Here is a 21376-nt window from a genome sequence, read left to right as displayed (position 1 = left end):
GCCCTTTATAATGTCGCAGAGTGATATACTCTTCAATTGTGAGCACCACATCTTCTGGATTGAATACAACACATAGTCGTCCTGCAGACTGTCCTCTGTATTTTCATCTCTTGTATTACAACCCCTTTGTCCATTAATGCAGATTATTCATGTTTAACAAACATGTTTTTGGTGGATCAATACCTCTTTTAAATGATGCGAATGATGAAAACAAAATAAAAGAGAACAAAAAAATAAAAGAGTTAGTGAGGTAAATCAAAACAATAATAAAAATGAAAAATCCTACCCCACATGATATCTACCCCACATGCTTTAATTCCTACCCGGACGTGATCTCTATCCTGCATGCTAATTTCAAACAAATCCTAACCGCACATTTGTCTAGTTCGCATGCTTTGAACAGAAAGTAAGGCAAGAAATAAAATAACCTAGGGTTTGGAATGAGGTTTTAGGGTGGACTCTAATTCCATGTACTCTCCCGGTTTAGGTTCTAAAAAAGGTACTCGAGTTCTCCTTGTTGGTGCCCCCTTGGGCTTGCCAGACCCTTAGTCTTAAGCCTATCACAAGCTTATGTGGACTAAGTTAAACTCGAGAGGATACATTCTCTTATGCCCATACGGAGAATAAATTCACATGAAGACATAAGGTATATGAATCGCGAAGGTTACTTGCTAGGCCCATACGGAGAATAAATTCCCACGAAGGCGTCGCTTTCGCCCCCACTTAAAAGGGTTCGAGCTCGGGTATAGAGCTAGAGATGACAATTTTGAAAAATCTGAAATCAGTAAAAAACGTTAGTACAACTATTTACTTGAGAAATAATCAAAGGTAAATAATTTGAATCGAATAAATAAATTTAAATTTAAATTTACCATTTTCGCATAAAAAGACAACCAAAAATTAATTTCGGCCTGATTCACTTACCTGTCCCCAGTGGAGTCGCCAAACTGTCGTAACCATATTTCGATTGGGCCCCGGAATTGGGCTTCGACTTAGATTAAATGAATTGGAGTCGCCACCGACCACTTTAAAACGAATTTAGGTGGGCCGGACACCATCTTACCTTATCTGCGATGTACCAGAAACATGTAGGGTTCGGGAGTCGGTTACGGTCAAGGAAGGATTAGCACCCTTGAACCGCCCTTTCGGTACCAATTAATTTACCGGTTATCTTAATCGCGAAAATTAAAATTTAAATCAAAATTTAGAACCCGATTCTAATTGCTTACCTTAGATCGATTGAAATTACTATTGAAAAAGTCAAAAATATTTGATTTACACATCCCCAATTTCAACAACATGCGTCAAAATTATTATTCAAATTCTTAATTAAGCCCAAAAGAGAGACAATTATTGAATCAACAAATTATTTCCCTATAATCCAATTACGAATAAGAATAATTAATGTGAGTGTCTAGTTGTCAAAACTAAGGTCAAATAAAATCAATTAATAAATAATGTGAACTCAGTAACTCTAATTATTTAGCTTAAATTCAATTGATCTACTAATAAATTATTAAAAAAATACTAGTCGATTATGGAAATCAAAACCCTAATTAAAAAATACTTGCAAAAAATAACTCCACTCATGCCAATAACACCAAATTGAATCAATTAATGCTTTAATTTCAAATTAAAAACTTATGTTCAAAATATGGATGGAGACGTGAAATTCCAATGCCATTAATGGAAGCTTCTATTCCATGCAAATCAACTATAGAAATTAAAATTACGAGGTACATGCCGAATAAAAAATTAACTGATCAAAATTAATCTTTAACAAAGCCATTGAAATTTGATGACAAATTAACAGGAGCCATGTTAATCTCCAGTCGGCTAACCAAGGAAGTAAATAATTAAACCCCACGTTTCAAAATCAAATTAAAAAAACGTTAAAAAGCAACCATGTAATTGAGGGCAAATCAATTTGATCGATACCACCAGTCAAACATTAATCGGAACAAGGATCTTGGTTAAACAGATTGAGCAATTAAAGTCACGTTCTAAATTAACAATGAATGAAAAGACATTAAACCATTAATCATGTAAAACCCAAAAACATACAGATATACGAAGAAAACAATTTCGACCCTGTTACCTTCTTCAAATCTAGAAATTCTCCATTGAACGTTCGTTCGCCCAAGATTTAAAGATTCGTTTGCCGTCTTGATGCTTTGACGTTCTACTTCCCATGATTCATGGAGCTTTTTCTTTCCTCTTTTCGCAGGTTTTTCTTCTCAATGAATTTCTCTCCCCTTAACAAGGTGTGAAGATGGGTTTAAATAGGGATGTATGAGAGATGATGGTGAGAGTCCAAATTGTATGGGATTCTTGGGGAAGTTGAGTTGTAGTGGGATATTGGATTTCATGGGATATGGTGGTTGTTATTTTAAAAGATATGGTGGTGGAAGAGTCCTCCTATGAGAGGAACTCTTGCTAGTTTTATCTTTGTAAAAAAATAATAAGAAGAAGAAAATGGGTGTCTACATTAGGTATTAAGACGGACTAAAACTGATAGTTTAGGTATTATACACGTTAAATTTTTAACGGCAATGTACTAAACGAAACAAAAACTAAATGTTAAGTATGATTTTGAAAAAATTGAAAGTTTAGATATTAAAACGAATTAAAACTAACAATTTAGATATTAATTATATAGTTTACCCATAATTATTTCTATTCAATTATATTTATAAATATTTTATAAAAATAATTTTATTGTCTATAATTTTGAATAGTGAGAATGACTAGATGGTGAATGTAGAGAATAAAAACTCAAAGAATGATGACAAAGAATTGAGTGTGGATATGATAGAATTCTTTGACTGGTAAAGAAAAAGGTTGGCATATTGACAAAATATATAAGCAGACAAAAAAATCCTAGGATAGCCGACACAAATTGACAATGTCGGAGGGAGCTATGTATATTTTGGACGGGACCACTGCAACATAAAATATTATGTCTACATCAATATTTGGGATAGACGTGAACGGTTTTTTTAAGGATAACCTACACTATATACTAATGATTTTTGGGCATGTATGATTTATATTATTGAACTTTTAATCTATTTGATTATAATATCGAATTTTGATTTTAACTTTAATCATACCACTGAGTTATTAAAATCTAAACGATATGATGACATGGACAAAACATCATCATTTCGATGGGAGTATTGATGTCTAAAACGATGTCATTTTAGACATTGATCTTTAGAGGTATACCGGTTTTACCACTAGACCTTCAAATATATTCATTTTTGGCACTGTACTTTTTAGGCCACCGCGACAACCAATCAATGACCATCAACTGTCATCTTTCGTGCCAAGATCGATACCAAAATATTTGCATTTCACTGACATTTCTTCTCCAAGGATTGATTTTCCATGAAAGTCACTCAAAATTAACAAAAATCTAATTAAAAAATTGACGTGCTAAGACTCTGATCTCTTTCAATGATTGTCCGATGAGATTAGTTTTGAGATATGTTGTTTGTCTTCTCGAAATAATGCTTCTCATTGTATATATTTCGATTAAACACGACAAATCCATGAAATCTAATAAAGTCTCCAAACCCTTAAAATTGGTAAAAAAAATTGTTTAATTTTATCGATGTTGAGTGAGTTTCGTGCAAAATCAATCGTAAGAGAAGAAAGATGAGAGAATTGTGAATATTTTGGTACCGATCTTGTCGCGAGAGAGATTGATGACAAGCAATGATTAGTTGCAAATAGCAGCTGAAAAAGTTTACTACAAAAAATATAACTATTTAAAAGTTTAGCGACTAAATCAGTACACTCCAAGATTTCAATGCTTAAAACGAATACATTTTAGGAATCACTACTCTCACCAAATGATGTCATTTTGTTCATATCATCACATCATTTGAATTTTAACAGCTTATAATTGAAGTTAAAACCAAAGTTTAATGCTATAATTTAGGAAATTGAAAATTCACTTGTATAAATAATACATCACCTAAAGTTCAATGATATTTGTTTTAGTTTACTCATTTTTAATGAGATAATATTTATCTTAATAAGATATATAATTTTAATATAATTTATTATTTATTATTAAGATAATGATGATTCTTCCACGCTTGATGAGCGGCGATGGGCACCAGTAATGATGAACACCAATAAATTAATTTATAAAACGTTAAAATTCTAAAGGACTCAATATATAATTATAAATTAGTTAAAAATTTGAAGGTAAATTATTTAAAATAAAAGGTAAACTATATCAGTGACCACCTAACTATTGCTCCTTTTTATTTTGACGATTATTTTTTAAATTTTGTCAATCATGTCACTCAAGTACTATTTTTTTAAAGAAAGCGAGTCTAGTTAAAAAAAACCCTACTACCAACTCGAGGATTGGGTCCTAAAAGGGGAAAAGAGTACCCAACTCTATTAACCATAATTTAAATCAACCATTACAACATTAAGAACAAACATAGGGGCATCAGTCCCAAAAGAATAAAAGGCATTACAATCCAATGCCTTCTTTGCTAAAGTATGGGCAAACTTATTTGTTTATCTAGATATATACGAAATAGAAAAACTATCAAAGTTGTTACATTTAGTACAAATATCAACCATAGTTACACCAATAGTGGAAAAATTACCATTTGGATTATTATAACAATAGATTACAGTGGATGAACTAGTTCGATATGGATATCACGTCACCCCTCCTGTAAAGCAAGGTTGATAGTAGCAACTAAACAAGCTAGTTCTGTAAAGACGGGTTCAGGGATTTCACCCGAAGTCATAGAAAAACCACCAAGGATCATTTCTTGTGCGTTGCGCGCAATAACCCCAACTATTGCCAACTGGAGTGACATATTATAGGCACCATCCTCATTCAACTTAATCGCTTGTCCTCGGGGAAGACGCCATCGAGCAACCACATCAGCAACATCATGTTGAGAAGGTTGTCCTCGATGTGCCCCAATAAACTCTTGATGCAACGCCTTAACATTAGTTACAATTAGCCAAATGGGTTGCATTCTGCCCTCGCGCACCAAAGAATTATGGCTATTCCAAACATTCCAAAGCAAGACAATAAGCTCTACAAAAGGAACCAAACCAAGCGTAGCATATGCATTTTCTAACAAGACTAAAATAGACTAAAATAGAATATACATGGAATACCAACCAGTCTTAGGACTTATTGTACATACGAATAATCTCTGAACATGTGTAATGTTGTCTCTATAACTGACGAACACAAAGGGCAGACTCCCTCACCCAAACCTGCACTTCGTATAATGTCGTATGTGCTAACCGTCAAATAAAAATAGTTACTTTTAGAAGCAATTTTAGTTTTGCAATTGTTTTATACAATGGAAAATGTGGGTCGATGTCGTGGTTGTAGCCACCAATAGGAGGATCTCACTGAATAATTACCAGAGGAATGGTTGCCCCATACTATCTTGTCAGTCGTACATGGTGCTATTGGCGTCTATAAAATTGTTTCTACATCACTTTCTTCGACTAAGGTGTTAGAAAACTTGGTTGGATCCCACTGTGGTTGATCTCTAAATATGAGATCACCATAACAGATGTCCCTCTGCTGAGAGACGGTGTAGGTACTTGACATGTTTGTCTGTTTCATCCCACCCTATGGATCCTCAAAACAAATGAACCTCACTTACACCCAACTCGTCAAAAGAAGGCAGGTGTCAATTCCTATAGATTTTTAAATAATCCCTTTCATGCATAGGATTTAGCATGTAACAAGTCACCATTCGAAAAGTACTTAGCCCGATAAACCCGTGCAAACAAAGTTTCTGGCTCGTTAATCAATCTCCACAATTGTTTCCCTAGCATAGCAACATTGAAGGATTTAAGATCTCTAAAACCTAATATGCCTACCCGTTTTAGTTTGTAAATATTGTCCCAAGACAGAAAAACCCAACATCTTTTATCAGTCGAACCAGACTACCAAAACCGACACATTATACATGTGATTTCTGTCAGAAAATGGTTCGGCAGTAAGTAGCATGACATAACATATTTTGGCAAAGCTTGAACCACTACCTTAATAAATACCTCACGACCCCCATAAGAAAGCAGTCTCCTTGTCCACCCTGTTACCCTAATTAATACTTTATCTCGTAGATAACTAAAGGTCCTTGTCTTATTCTTTCCTATGTGAAGTGGAAGACCTAAGTAATGCCCCAAATCATCCACTACCTGGATCCCAAAAATATCCCTCATTAACATTCAGTGATTCTGTAATGTATTCAGACTAAAGTAAATCATTGACTTTACCAAATTAATTCGTTGTCCCGAAGAGCGGGCATATACTTTTAAAATCTCTTTAATACTCTGTGTCTCTCTTGTCGAATTCTTGAGGAAAACTAGACTATCATTCGTAAACAAAAAATGGGACACCCTCGGGCCATTCTGAAATGCTAGTACGCCCTTAATAGTCCTATCTCGTTGGGCCTTATGGAACAATGAAGACATAACTTGAGTAACAAACAAAAAGGAATGGGGATAGGGGTCCCCCTGTCTAAGGCATCTAGTGGGAAAGAATTCCTGTGACGGTGAGCCATTAACTCAGGTTTCAAATGAGACCGAGGTAACACAACACATGATCAACTGAATAAACATGTGATGGAATCCCAATTTGAGCATTACACTAAGCAAGAATGATCATTCCACTCTATCATAAGCCTTCTCGATATCCATCTTCAGCGCAACACACTTATTAAACCCATTTCTGAAAGAATTAAGATAAAAAAAAAATTAGTTCATGTGCTACCAAAATATTATCTGATATTTGGCGCCCTGGAAGAAAGGCCGCTTGGTTATCACTAATACATCAACTCATTACCTGTTTCAATTTATCAACTATGACTTTAGAAAATATCTTATACACCACTGTGCATAAATTGATAGGCCTAATTTGTTTCATGTGTGTCACATTTTCAACTTTGAGAATCAGGACCAGAATTGTCTTATTAACCGAAGCCATGTCATGCTTCATGGTCAATAGATCAAGGCAAAGTGTGACAATGTATGTCCCAATTAAATCCCAGTGTTACCGGAAAAAACTAGCCGGTAAACCATCATGACCAGGAGCCTTGCTGGGGTTAATGCCCTGGAAAGCCATGGTCAATTCTTCAATAGTGTAATCCTTAGTCAACTCTATAATTCATTTCCGATGTAACGACTAATTCAATAGTATTGATTACATCTTCATTTGGGTGTATATCATTTGTACTGAATAAATTCCAAAAGTAATTCACAACCGTATTTGTAATACCAGTTTTTAACTGGGTCCAATTATCATCATCGTCATACAAACCCTGAATACGATTCTTCTTCTATCATTGTGTTGATCCAGCATGGGAAAAAATCGTATTTCAATCTCCTTATGTTAACCAATTAACTCGGGATCGTTGTGCCCAGTATTGTTCCTCCTTATCAAGGAGGTCCTGTAACTCACCTTTGGCCTTAATTAATTTAGAGGAGTTAAACCGAGATACTTAACAGTTCATGGTACCATTAATAATACGTCGAAGCTGTGCAATCCGTTTCTTAATCCTAGCAAATTGTGTGTGTTGCCAGTGATGTAGCATATCACCAATGGCCTCCATTTTACTAAGTGTCAGACCAAGAGTATGCTTCCACGCGGATTCCACGTTTTGCTTGCAATCAGGTTTAGTAGCCCAACATGTCTCAAAATGAAACTGATCCCTACTATGTGAGCGTGTTTCATCACGTGCAACATAACTTGTTTGCATAATTAAGAAACAATGAATCGAATAAGGATGTATCTTGTACAATCGAAAGTCAATTCTGAACCTCATCTGGATCTTTCTCATTACTTATGGGGAACTCAAATTCATATACCTTAAATACTTTTGAAAGTCGGTGTACTAAATCCACAAAACGATTATAGTCTTGACGGGTATAAGAACAAGCTGCTATGACATGGGAGCATGAATACTTTAGAGTTTGAAAAAACCCACAGTCACATCATCTGTCTTATAGATTAACTCTGAACGAGTTAGCTTTAATCCCTTAAAGGGGTTGTGGTATTTCTATGACACGAATTAATTTATGGGTTCAAGAAAAGTTTATTACAAACATTCCATTTAAAGCAACAATTCTTTTTTTTTTTGTAGATCTGCAATTAATCTTGGGTGATAAACATGACTGTTTTGCATCCAAGTTTCAGCTTGTCCCCCGAGGTTGGCAAAAAACGCTCTCAAACGAAAATACGTCGTTAAAATCATTACACATTACTTGAGTTGGGCTGTCAATTTGATCAACTTGTTGAGTCAGCCCATAGTAAGAGCATAATGACATACCACGAACCGCAGACACTTCAACAAATATCAAATACATTTTTGTATCTGCTTCTGAATTTTGATTCTGAGAATCAACCATCATAGCAACATCGTCATCGTTGGAGAGTTCGAGCGCTGTATATGTTAACAGAAATACTGCGATTGAAAATCTATACTAAAGTGATGACAGTCTTCTAGTACTTCCAACATAAACCTTGAAATTTTAGTGATCAACTCATCAAGAATGATATTTCTCTTTAAGGATATTCTGACAAAATAATTTGATGCGAAGACAACACCGATTTCATCTTTCCGAATTTCTCCATCATAGTAAAAAATTAGCTGAAATATGCCTCATTTTAAGAGTTTGAAAGATTGAGAGTATTATATCTGCAAAAACAATAGCTTAAATACGCCTAATTAAATAAATAGTATATGAATTAAAATATAAACTAATGCTAAAAAAATTAAAAAAATTCGCAGTAAATTAAATAACACAATTTAATATTGTTACTGTATTAACAAAATTTCTTGAGATTTGATCCCGTCTTCAACTTTACAACCGTAAAAAATAATACGAAATAGTTAGTACAAAATTTTTTGATCAAATAATTAAATATAAAATAAATATAATATAATAAAAAAATAATTTTATCTTCTAACAAATATAACAAAATCTACTTAACTTGATAGAAAGAATTGATATAAGGAAGAATGTAAAAATAATTTTAGTGTGTTTTGATATTTGCATTCTGAGGTATTTACAGAGTACGGAGATGGATGAGTCGCCGAATTTAAAGGATCGAGTAATAATGGAGTATCCAATAATTCAAGATGAATAATAGAATGTATGGATGGTGATCCATGCCCTCCACCGCGTGTCAATTTTACCATGAAGGCACACATAGTGATCTGCGTTTTGCTCACGTGACGTAAGTTAGGACAAAAATCTAAAAACTACGCGTTATGATCCATGTCTTCCATCAATATCAACAAATAAGTGTCAGATCGATAAAATTTTATCTATGAATGACTGAGTGATAATTATTGATTCTTTGGGTACGTAAAAATGCCTTCCTCGTCGGCCCGAACTACATCGGCGTCGCTAGTGCCCTCAGCTCAGTAGAATGTCAGCCCACAGACATGCTTTCAAAAAGAATAAATATATATAAAAACACCACCTTTCATTTTATCCAAAAGAAAAAAAAGAGACTTTCCGTGTGAGATTTGGGTTGTATCAAAATTATAAACGAAACGAAGAGGTGAAGAAGTTGGCGGAGATAGTGGTGGATGGCAAGAACCAACAAATATACCTCTATTAATTTCAATCATGTCATCGAGAAGAATCTGACTCCCTCTTCTTCTTCTTCTGGTTCCCACAAGAATCCCCATACCAATCACCAAAGCCACTCCTCTTTTGCTTCATATTCATCCGCCACCCGTGGCCGCATGCTCGTCCTGACCCGTCCTTCCCCGAAGCCTCTTTCGAATCCTCCCGTCGTTTCTCCGGTGCTTCCCAAACAGCCACAACCTCGTTCTGCTTCAGTCCCGGATCACCCGCCGTCTTCTGATCAGATTTCTTTGCGACCCGGTTCTGGGATTTCGGTTTCCGCTCCGGAGAAGAAGGAGAAGGATGGTGTGACCGTTTCTGGATCTATTAAATCAGGTCGATTCGTGCCGCCTCATCTGAGGCCGGGTTTTGCGGGGAAAGAGGAGAAACCCAAACCCAAAGTCTTGCGAGGGAGAGAACAGGGGGTAAAGCATTTTGGCTCGTCGGCTCACTATGGTGAAGATAGGCGACCCAAATCAGGCGGCTACGAGAAGGTCAAAAGAGGCGGTGATTCAGATTTGGGGTTGATTCCTCGTCCCAGATCCAGCGGAAACCGCCCTAGTTCTAGTGGATGGTATGTTTCATTTCTCCTCCTGATTTCATTATTTGTTCTGATTTAGTTTTGTACTTGTGAACATCGACTTGATCTCTGGACTCATCTCTAGTTTGAATCAACAATAAAGTAAGCAACCAGGGCAGTGTATACCTTTAACTATGACTGAAACGGATTGGGTTATTGTTGTTTGTCAAAATTGATTCCTTGGGATTGCATTCTAAGGGCTAATTGGAGCATTTTCAAGTCATAAAATCACAAACATGGGTCGTAAAACGAACATTGCGACGATATCCTTGGAGCAGTAGCCATAAACTACAAACATGGATCGTAAAACGAACATGAATGACGAGAGAAAAATAATAATGATGATGATTTCTCTTATGAGTCTGACTATTTCATTGCGAGTGTGCAAATTCTCGTGTATAAAGTTCTATAGCTTATCTTTGACTTGCTGGCTGAAACAGACAAGAAATTATTGGAGTTTTTCTAAAGGAAAAGTTTGTTGTCTCCTTTTCCTTAATCATTGGTCAGAATTGAACATAGAGTGTACATCTAAAAACGATTTTGCTGAACATGCTACAAAGCCTTTTGGTCGAGATGTTTTTGAAATATATGAGCGGTAGAATGCTCAAGTGTTTGATGGAGTTGCTGAAAGCTCAGTTCACTTTTTCTTACCATGAAAAGTGGGAAGATGGTAGGTTCTGTTGGTCATGTGCTTGTTATATATATTTTTATCATTTAAACATGAGTATAATCGTGAGTACATTGTATTTTTATACGTACTGTTTCTATGGAAACTGCTTATGAGGTTCTATGCCGCTTAATGAGTTCATTAATAGTGCTTGGAACTGGAACGGATTTTTATTTCATGTTCACCCACTTTCTTTCTACTAATTTCTGGATTTGGCGTCCTTCCCATTCTGTGCAATTAAAAATGTGTTGAACTTGTTCAGGTTTCTAATTTCCGCTTTCTTTCATTACATTGTACTTTTTGTTTTCCGATTTTCTCCTACATTTAGCCTTCGAATCGAGTTATCACGTCTGTTGGTACATGTGGCTTTAGACTGCCAACTAAATGAATACCGTTTTGCAGAATTGCTGTGAAGAACTTGTAACTTCCTTGAAGTCGTAGATGGATGCTTTACTGTGAACGGCTGCCATCTTTGAATGTTTTGAGTTATTCTAGAACTCAAATGACAGGACCATTATGAGTTCTCTAAAATAATGAAAAAGGTTGTGGACCAAAACTCCCTTGAGAGCTCAGAAATATAGCTGATTAGTTCATATGGAGTGTAGGATTCAGTTGTGTTGTTTTTATGTTCAACCACTTTTTCTGTTGTTATGGAGGGGCTTAAATGTTGCCACTTTCCTTGTTGTCTTGGATGTACTTTGAAAGATCCTTTCAATTTCATAAGATGTTCGATGCTTCTTTGCAACGAGTCCGATTTTTGTTCTGAACATCGAATGTTCACATGGTTTTGACCCTAAAGGGTGGCCTCTCAGATAAACCCTAAATCTTAACCTTTAACATTATCTTACAACTGGTGAAGGGTGGCCTCTCAGATAATGGTGAAGGGTGGCCTCTCAGCTAAACCCTAAATCTTAACCTTTAACATTATCTTACAACTGGCTTATCACTTTCATGTAAATGCACCACCGTTCGTTTAAGGCAATTATATTGTCTTATGCTAATTACCAGTAAGCATACAACTTAAAAGGAAGAAACTTAGAAGTTGGAAGTCCAAACAAGCACCAGATTAGACTAACTTAAAAGACCAGATAGCATTAGGAAGATAAAACAATGCAGCACCGATAGGGAGAATTCAATATGTTTCCCTATAGAACTTTCATCTACAATTAACATTTACCTCCCGAGTTCAATATGATAGAAGTTATAGCTTACCCTGTACACGAAACACCATCTATAAGAAGTTAGACAGTATATTCCATATTCTAGTTTATGGAGTGATGCACCAGATGCCCCCTTGTAGAATAGACGCCACCGAGCAGCAACCAAAGAAGGATTTAAAGGAAAAGTAATTTCAGAAAATGGCTTCGCAATATTTGATCTCTATCTATGGACCAACTACAGCAAGCTTGACATTAGGTTCCAAATGCACAACAAACTAGTCAATTTTCTTCAGTTCAGAACATTAGAACCATAAGTCAGTCAAGCTTGCCCGTCTTGAGAAGAATCAGCATTTTCTGCGGCAGCTTTCTTGTTGACCTTCATTTTGCCCTTACCAGCTGATTTGCCATCTCCAGGAACTTCAGCAGTAAGCCTTCCCATTTTCTTCTGCAGATCGGCAAGCGAATCCTTGGGAACTTTCACTTTTGGACTTTTCTTTTGATTGACAAGCTTGAGCTCCAGTCTATATAAAGCGAAAGCATCACAGCCATAGATCTCATATTCAAACAAGTGCCATTCATATTTCCCAGCAGGTTGAGGGTCCATGTAGTATGACCTCTTCTGGCCCTCAAATTCCTTCATCACCTGCTTCCTTGATTCATGCCAACCACGTCCAAAGTAATCTGGTAACGACCTCTGCTTTCTGTTTCCACTCTCAAATGCCCTCCTAGGCTTATCAAAGAAGAGCCACTCCCTGATTATTTCACCCTCAAGTAAAGAAAGGTCAAAAAGCTCTACAATGCAAGAGATGGGCTTTGTTACAAGACATGGATAGCAAGAAAACGGACAAGAGAGGGCATGTTTTTTATTGTCAAAGTCAAATACAGAGAAACCAGACACTATTTCAAATAAGTAGCCGCAAACCACATCATACCACATTATATACCATACTTCCAAGTCAAACAATAATGTTCTTGTTATCATTTTATTTTATCTTTTACTGAAGAAAGAGAAAGACATGTTATTTTACCTGTTGCATTCCAAGGTGATTTCATGGTAGCAGCACCTTCACATTGAGGGATGCCAACATTCTTTCCCTGTGCTTTTGCTCGAACTGCATCAAGTAGTAAATTATCCTTTAAGCTAGTTCCACCAGGACGTAGAATTGGAGTTGTGCCAGGGGGGTCTTCATTCACAGCTAGAGTAGCATGAAAACTGCTACAGTAGTGATGATACCAGTCAGATCCTTGGGCAGGCCTTGTACAATCCCAGAGAGCACACTTCGGCCCCATGAAAGCAGATGGTGGAGGAGCAATATTTGACAGTATGTTGGGGCTAGCATCCTTCACATAATCTTCAGTCGCATTGGCAACAATGGGAAGCCCATGGTCAAATTCTTGTTGTAAATAAAATGTATGATCCAATTGATAATTCATGTCAGCATTAGCTGAGGTAGAAACTTTACATAAATCAAACCCTTGAAATGATTGTTCTTGCAGCTCATGATTCACATAATAGTCCTGAGAAAGAAAATGTGTGTCAAATCCAGTCAAATTTCGCGCAAAGGATGAGCAATAAACTACTGGAAACTCACAAAACTAACCAAATATGGTCAGAACAAAATTAGGAGGACTAGAAAGAGGGAGGGGGAGAAATTGATGCAGAGTTCAAATCAAGAAAACGACATGTAGTCATTTCTATGTTTTATGCTTAGGGAGCTAAAACAATGAGCCTGTCAAACAAATCAATATAGCATACTTTCACTTCAAACAAGTACGAACACTAAGAATTTTACTTATGCTCTTCTAAATATCAAAAACCAAAGCAACCATCACCCAATTTACCTTTGATATAAAATGGTTAGCATTACGAGAAATAAATCAACATGCAAGAGCTAATAGCTTAATACCAAAAAGAATATATAACTGTTTCTTATATATGGTGCACTTTGCACATACAAAAGTAAAAATGGTCTCAGAAACACAATTAAGAAACACTCATACCAACCAAGTTCATATTCAACAATAATGGGTTTATCAAATGAAATTACACTAGTGGCACCTAGACTTTCTAGTGTTTCACCAGTCTATGATAGCTCCATCCACCTTTTCTTTATAAAGAACTATATAAATATATATTTATATATAGCAAACAGTAAAGAAATATATTATAGGGTAAACCCAAACATAAAAACTTGACAAAAATTATAGTTTATATATAATTTCCTTTCTTTTCAGCGTAATGGTGCTTTAGGAAAAAATATGGAGGGAAAAAGGTAAAACAAAAGAATTAATTCTTATCCATATTGAAATCAGAATTGTGGAAAAAGCTCTCACCTCTGGAATTAGAGGTAAATTACCGGGATTTAAGCTTTGATCATCAACCTCAGGCTTCAGCACCGGTGGTCCCTTTAATGCACTTGTGGCATCATCTTCCTCCTCGTAAATTTGCAACAATCGGTTTATATCATCAGAAAATGATTGAAGATTGCCCTAAATAAAGTTCACCAAAGTCTCTTTTTTGCTTAGGCACATAAAATACATCCACTGAGTACAAAACCAAAGATTGTCCCCATTTTATTTAAGGGTACATTGATGCAAAGAGTTTAAGTTAGCGTTGATAAAATAGAAAGAAACAAACCAATAAAGACGATGCCGGGGATGGTGTGCAGAGCTCAGCTTTCCACTCACGAAGGTTCTGATAAACTTGCCCTCTAACACCGCAACATCACCGGCTCGACCTTCCTTCCTAGCGGCTTGAAGACCGGTGAACTGTTCTTGGAGAAAATTTAGCCTGTTCTTGGCATTGCCCACCATCAACTGGTGAGAGGCAGATGTACATTTTCTCTTTGATGAATTATTCTGCATTGTCCCTCAACACCAAAACCCTATTGAACCACAATGGACAAAATCAAAAAACCTAACAAATCCAAGAATTTCAAACCTTGAATAACCTCAACACAAGATCACATATATATGCACTTAAATAAAGAAAAGAATCCCAAAAACTGAAGACAAACTTGTAATGGTGGGAGCGTTAATAAAAACAAATCCTTTTCCGCAGTGATCCCCAATCCGCCGAGTTTCAACAGTTTCAATCCTACTCAAAACCCTAAAATCGAACAAATACTTCCCCAAATTGAATACGAAACCCCCCCACCCCACCCAGAAATTGAAAGAAAGAAAAAGAAGCAAGTCAAAGGGATGACTTAAAGGAAAGAAAGAAACATGGGTTACACGTTTGATCCCTTAAATAACATAAAAAAAGTTCCAACTTCGGAAAAAAATATTTAACAGAAGAATAAGACTGAGAAAACAAACAGGGAAAAGGAAGAAATAATATTTACCTAAAGAGAAGAGATGGAAGAGATTTTGGTTGGAATGAAGAGGAACGGTACAGGGTACAAAGGATACATGCAATTGCTTTGGAGGGTGAAACTGAAGGGCAGCGAGGGTCCAATGCATCTAATAATGGCAACGGGACGGGTTCGCGGCGGGTTTTGCTCGCTCCGTCCCCGAATTCAAAATGAATTTTCATCCTCGACCTCGACTTGATCTGACGAATTTTTTATCGGAGTGTTTCATAAGAAATTTTATTTGTCCGTCCTCGAATCTGACCTGAAATATTATATTTAAACCCAAACCTAAATTCAAAAATATTTTATATATAAAATATATAAAATATTATATATATATATATATATATAATCGAGGTGAGTCAGGGCGGGATACCTTATCTCGAATCTAAATCCGACCCGAAAAAATCTCCGAACTCGACCTGATATCATTTAAACCGACCCAACCTAAACTTGACCAGATTTCAAATTTTCCGTCAGGTTTTAGTCATACTACCATCCTAAATACATCTCTAGATAAGCAAAGGCAACCACGAGAAAAGGGTACAACAAAAGGCTTAACTGTTTATATTTATCTACATGCAATGAGAAACTTTTTACAGCTTTTCTTCTCAGGGTATCAATCAATTCAATTTAATCCAATTGATTTGCAATTTATTGATTTATTATTTTACCATAATTGATGTGATGTTTTGAGTTTCGATATATTTGAACTAACTTATCTTTTCCAATTATTTTTATACTTTTATTTTTTTGGATTGATGTAAGGTAATTTTAAAATTAAACAAATAATAATTTATCAGTTTCTTATTACGTTTATATATATATAATTAAAATAAAAATGTAATAAAAACGATCGAAAGTAACTCATGAAAATATAATTTAAATATATTGTCAAGAAATATACATTTTAGTTTTTATTCTACATTGTCGAGAAACATAATTTAAATATTTCAATATATTTATATAAACTAACTCCATTAAACTTTTCAATTCATGGAACTAATATATATTAAATTACGATGTTAATCCCTATAGTTTTATTTTCTTAATTTTTTAAAGTATATATTTTTTTAAAAATGCTAAGGTGTGAATGACGATCCGCGCGTATCATTACGTGGCACCAGCTCAGTTAAAGTACGAATTACCATCCGCGCCTTGAAATTTTATTTACTTTTATCCCGTTTATAAAAAATTATTATTAATATATGCATACCTACCCTGAAAAACATTTCTGAATATGCGACTATACATAAACTTAGCCAGGTGATAATAGAAGAGGGAAAGGGAGAGGATTCCAGCCACATTGCACTTATTGTGACACTTGTTGGGCCTTACGTGATCAACAATCAGCCTTCTACTCATATAACCAGGACGCAAGGAGATGGAGTACTTACACTGCCGACTGCCCATGTACAAAATGTTAATTCCATCACAATATCAACAACTTTAAGTCAGATCAGTCGCATCAATAAAGTGTAAATATATATGTTTTTAATGAATAATATATATTTTTTGAACAAATGTTATCACATAATTGTTTAACGATCACGTCCTTCCATTAGAGGTCAATGATATAGCATATAGTACTTAAAATGATGCAAAAGAAACTCATATATGATCCCTAGACTTGGCGCTATGGCCCTTCCTATTGCCATGCTCTAAGACAAGTTTGGATGTTTTCTGAAGCACACCAGAGAACCAAGTAGCACCAACCGCAACATAGTTAGTGTTCTTGATCCTGTTGGCCACGTCTCTCGCCGCTTCCTCCGCCGCGGAAATCGCCTGATCAGCCGCATGCACTGCCACCCTGGTTTTGTCCATCACCACTCGACTTTTCTCCGATAATTTGAACTTTTGCTCGAGTGCATCTCTCGTCTGGTGCAACGCTTCGACCCCTTCGGAAGCTATCGCATCCGCCACGGCTCGAATGCTTGCTCGGGTCCTGTTGTTCTAAATGTAGCAGTGTCGAATGCATAAGGATGCAAATAGAGACAGTTAACTTCTTTGGCCACAGGGAAAGGAAATTACCTCGGAAACAATAGGAATTGTTCTGTACGAGACCGGAAGATCAGTGACTTCCTTCTTCGGCAGGACTCGAATTTGTCGGCCTGCGAAAATAGCATTCTGCAAACCAAGTGGAACGCCACACACGATCAAACACAAACGAATGAAACTTTGAATGTAATTGTTTTCTTACATTAAGGAGAAGAGCTGTTTGATAAGCATATGGCTGCCTAAAAGATATCAGAGCTGACTGTGATTGGTCTCTATTCCCACTGCTCAAACAAACAAACAAACAAACAAAATTAAGATTGGAAGAGTTGGTGAAGGTGTTGAAGTTTGAATGAATTACCCCAGAAGCTGGATTTTCTCGACATGGCCACAGTTAGAGAAATATGCATTGAGGTCTCCGAGAGTTACTGAAGGAGAAAGGTCGAGGACCAGAACAGTTAAATCAGGATTGGGCATTTCGGTTTCTGCTTATCATCTCCTTCTTTTTGCCAGCAAAGGCTTAAAAGGACAGAATCAAGTTCTAGTGGGGGAATAAAAGCCGACTGATCAACACGAATTTATTCTCCTCTGGACATGAAGATGAGTTTGGGTATATATTCCATGTAAATAGGGGTGCTAACTGAGTTGAGCAACTCTCGAGCAGTTTAAATTCGATTCGATCAAAATTTGATTAAAGTGCAATTCGGGTTATTTCGACATAAACTCAAACTCGATTCGAAATTTCAACGAGTCGAGTAGAGTAAGATCCAAATCCATATGATAAGTCCGTGAGCAATGCGTTAATTTTTTTATAATTTTTTAGAATGTTATTTTTTCGTTTTTAAAATTAATTATATATAGTTAAATTTCTTATTTTAAGAATGATTGTGATATGTTAGTTTCGTATATTTATGAATTGTTATTAAACTTCAGAATTGTTTCACACGTTATTTTGATAATTACTAAACCAAATGAGTGTGTGAAAGATTGCCCTAAACCTAGACTTGAAAATTAAGAAATTTTTAAGATTTGAAATATCAACTATTTATTTGTAAGATTAAAAATTCCAAGTTCTAAAGTAAATTTCAAATTCTAGATTTGATAAAGTTGGATATGAACTCAGTTTTGCTAATTTTGATTTAATAATTAAAACCAAAAATGTTTAATTTAAATTCAGGTTTTCAAATGGAGCTTTTGGCTTAGGGGTCAAGTGTGCTGCTCGGTTACCTTCCTTTTCAAGTAAAACAGTAAAAGTAAGAGATAAGTCTCCCCTGATACATTAATACGTTGGCTGCTGAATGGAACATGGTTTCAAGGTTAAACTAAAGAAATTATCACTGGAAGAAATCATGGTTTTCTTTAATTCTTTTGTACTAGTTTGCACCCAAATTGTTCAGGCTTTGCTGCTGCTCATTGGAGTACCCCAAGTTCATTATGTTCCCGTCATGGCTTCTTTCGCTATCCACATTCTGGTGCCCTGTTGGCTCGACGCCTAAGAAATCGACCGTCGTCTTCTCGCCACCTTCCACGTACACTTCTCCCGACAGATTTGCATAATTTCCATTCTCTGACTGTCGAAATTGAGTATGGAACAATGCAGTCGGAGCAAGAGTATTGTGGGATCTTTCGTTATATGTTTCCTCTCCCAGATAGGGGCCATTTGTTTCTATGTTACTACCAACCATGGAAGAACCTGGAGCGACACGGTTGAGGTGGTGTTACTGGTGCAATATCTGGTTAAACCTCGGAGTAGTATCGGGGGGATTGTAGTGTCACTGATCTTAGCACCCATTTCTGCGGCTTTCTGTAACAAGGCCGTTGCAGATGTATGAGCGGACCATATTGCAAGAGCGGAAGCCAGGAATGTTCCTGGACTGAAATTTTGATTTAAGTTGCTGGACATGTTCATGATTCTGGCCGAATTCAAAGACAATATCCCCTGTGATGACTGTGAATGTCCCATATTCTCATAAGAAATTGACAGATTCGTATTTGCATTGGCATAGGAGCATGAACCATAACTAGCCATTGTCTTTGTTAATGCATTGCAGAAGGCTCTGTGTGCGACGGAGCTGTCCTTCCTGAGAAAAACAAATGGATTGAAAAAAAATAATCGTAACACCCTCGAATCACTTACGGATTAATATGCTACATACCTCGAAAAGATCGTGCCACAGTCGCAACGATATTCTCGGGTGCCACAGATCTTTGCGTGTGCCTTCCAATCTGATTGAACAGCATATTTCTTAGAGCATTTTTCACACTTCCATTTCTTTTCTCCATGCTTCCGGCAGAAGTGCTTCTTAATGCCAGTCAAGTCGCCTAGACCCCGGCTCGGATGATGATGAACACAATTCGGCTCGGGACATACATAAACCCTTCCCTTCACCTCAGTGTTTGTTCTTTGCTTTAGCTTCCGAGGCAAGTTATGTCCTCTCCTATGCAGCTGAAGGTTCTGTTCTCGTTGAAACCCTTTATGACAGACTTCACATATGTACCTATTGGTCGCCATTAGAGTCCTCGGTGACAGCGCTACAACCTCCGCATCCAGATCTGAAAATTTTCCGTAGACCAAAAATTAACTCGGTGATTAAAATTTGGAAGTTTATGAATCAAAGATAAAGATATGATATGCACGCTCGCCTGGATCCCTCGGAAGATTTCTTTTCCTCTTCGAACCTGTCGTGATAGGATGTTCAAGAGGATTTGGACTCTCTGTAGACGACTGCGAGATGACTGTGCCGTGATGTCCGTCTTCTTCGAAATCCTGCATAAAGTTTGACTTGTTTAGCTGCACTTGACACTGATCAATGCAAACAGGAAGCTGGTATAATATATGATCATACAAGGTAGCAGACAAAGAAGAAGAAAATCGTACCAACCACGATTGAAGACCATGGTCCATGTATTCAAAATTAACCCGGATTTAGAACTCTCTGATGGCAACATCTTTCGATACATAAATCGTAAAGCAGACACGAGAAATAAAAGAAATAAAAATGATAGGTGATGCCATTGACAAAGGAGAAATCCAAATAAAGAGAGAATTTTGCCTTGTATTAAGATGGAATCGTATCTACCTGCTTCCATGATCCACGCATCACAAACTGGCATGTTTGCATTTGTTATTCTTGATTGTTGCTTGGCTTTTAAAATTTGATTTGAATGAGCTTGACATCCCAAAAAAAAATTTGTTAATCATTCATAGAAGTAGTGATAGAGCATCTTAAAGTCGTCAAGAAATTGTCTTTGGACGAATTCATGGATTTAACAATGCTATTACTTTAAGAGACGCCAGCACCAGGGCAACTCAAACGGCACTTGGACACTCATTATTACAAAAGATTATTTTATTTATTACTTCCATGCAAATGGCTGAAGTTCTGAGCTTTAGATCATACCCACAATTCTATTTGATATGGTGGTTGAGGGGTGAGGGTCAGTATGTTGAGATGGGCTAACTAAGGAAGATGGAACAATTTGAAGAATCCGGCATGGAAATCGATTTTGACGGAGGAGATAAGAATCGGTGAAGAGATGGAACAGAATGGGAAAAAGGAAATGTTGTTGAAGGAGAACATACATACACCTTATAAATCAATACTCGAACTCAGATCAACATTCTCTCCTACTACTAAGATCATTTAATGGGTTCTATCTCTACTCATCCTTGGCTTAAGTTTCAATAGTGGAATCATTGTGAAGGAGATGGATTAGAGAAGTTGAACCATGCTTAATATTATCTTTTATAAAATTATAATTAATTTTCATTATGTATTGACTATGTTTTCGTCTACGAAGTCTCATCACACATTACAGCACATGCCTAATTAAGAACAGGGTAGATCCATTAAAAAATAAACAAAAGGAAAAAACACTGTAGCGGCTTATAGTGGTGTGATTAAACATTTTACATTTACAAATAAAAAAAGCAACTTTGACCAAAAAGGCATGACATGAACCACAAAAGAAGGCT

General features: G+C 36.3%; 3 protein-coding genes and 1 pseudogene across 3 annotated transcripts; 1 reads left to right on the top strand and 3 right to left on the bottom strand.

Annotated features, from left to right (window-relative positions):
* The first annotated feature begins 9516 nt into the window (after window positions 1–9516).
* Window positions 9517–11640, top strand: LOC120178157. Its single transcript, XM_039184096.1, has 2 exons — window positions 9517–10219; window positions 11295–11640. Coding segments are annotated over exons 1-2 (615 nt in total). The 5' UTR covers window positions 9517–9605; the 3' UTR covers window positions 11296–11640.
* A 579-nt stretch (window positions 11641–12219) lies between these two features.
* LOC120178089 lies at window positions 12220–21368 on the bottom strand (annotated as a pseudogene).
* On the bottom strand, window positions 16963–17903 carry LOC120178090. Its single transcript, XM_039184039.1, has 4 exons — window positions 17762–17903; window positions 17606–17684; window positions 17437–17532; window positions 16963–17358 (listed from the first exon to the last, which is right to left on the bottom strand). The coding sequence occupies exons 1-4, from the start codon at window positions 17875–17877 to the stop codon at window positions 17017–17019; spliced, it is 633 nt and encodes a 210-aa protein (XP_039039970.1). The 5' UTR covers window positions 17878–17903; the 3' UTR covers window positions 16963–17016.
* On the bottom strand, window positions 18774–20305 carry LOC120178239 (protein indeterminate-domain 7-like). Its single transcript, XM_039184159.1, has 4 exons — window positions 20080–20305; window positions 19557–19953; window positions 19094–19481; window positions 18774–18971 (listed from the first exon to the last, which is right to left on the bottom strand). Exons 1-4 carry the CDS (start codon window positions 20303–20305, stop codon window positions 18774–18776), a joined length of 1209 nt encoding a protein of 402 aa, XP_039040090.1.
* Window positions 21369–21376: the final 8 nt, after the last annotated feature.

Source organism: Hibiscus syriacus, unplaced genomic scaffold, assembly GCF_006381635.1.
Source record: "Hibiscus syriacus cultivar Baekdansim isolate YM2019G1 unplaced genomic scaffold, ASM638163v2 tig00112344_pilon, whole genome shotgun sequence".
NCBI classification, from domain to species: Eukaryota; Viridiplantae; Streptophyta; class Magnoliopsida; order Malvales; family Malvaceae; genus Hibiscus; species Hibiscus syriacus.
This window is presented reverse-complemented; position numbering and strand designations above follow the sequence as displayed.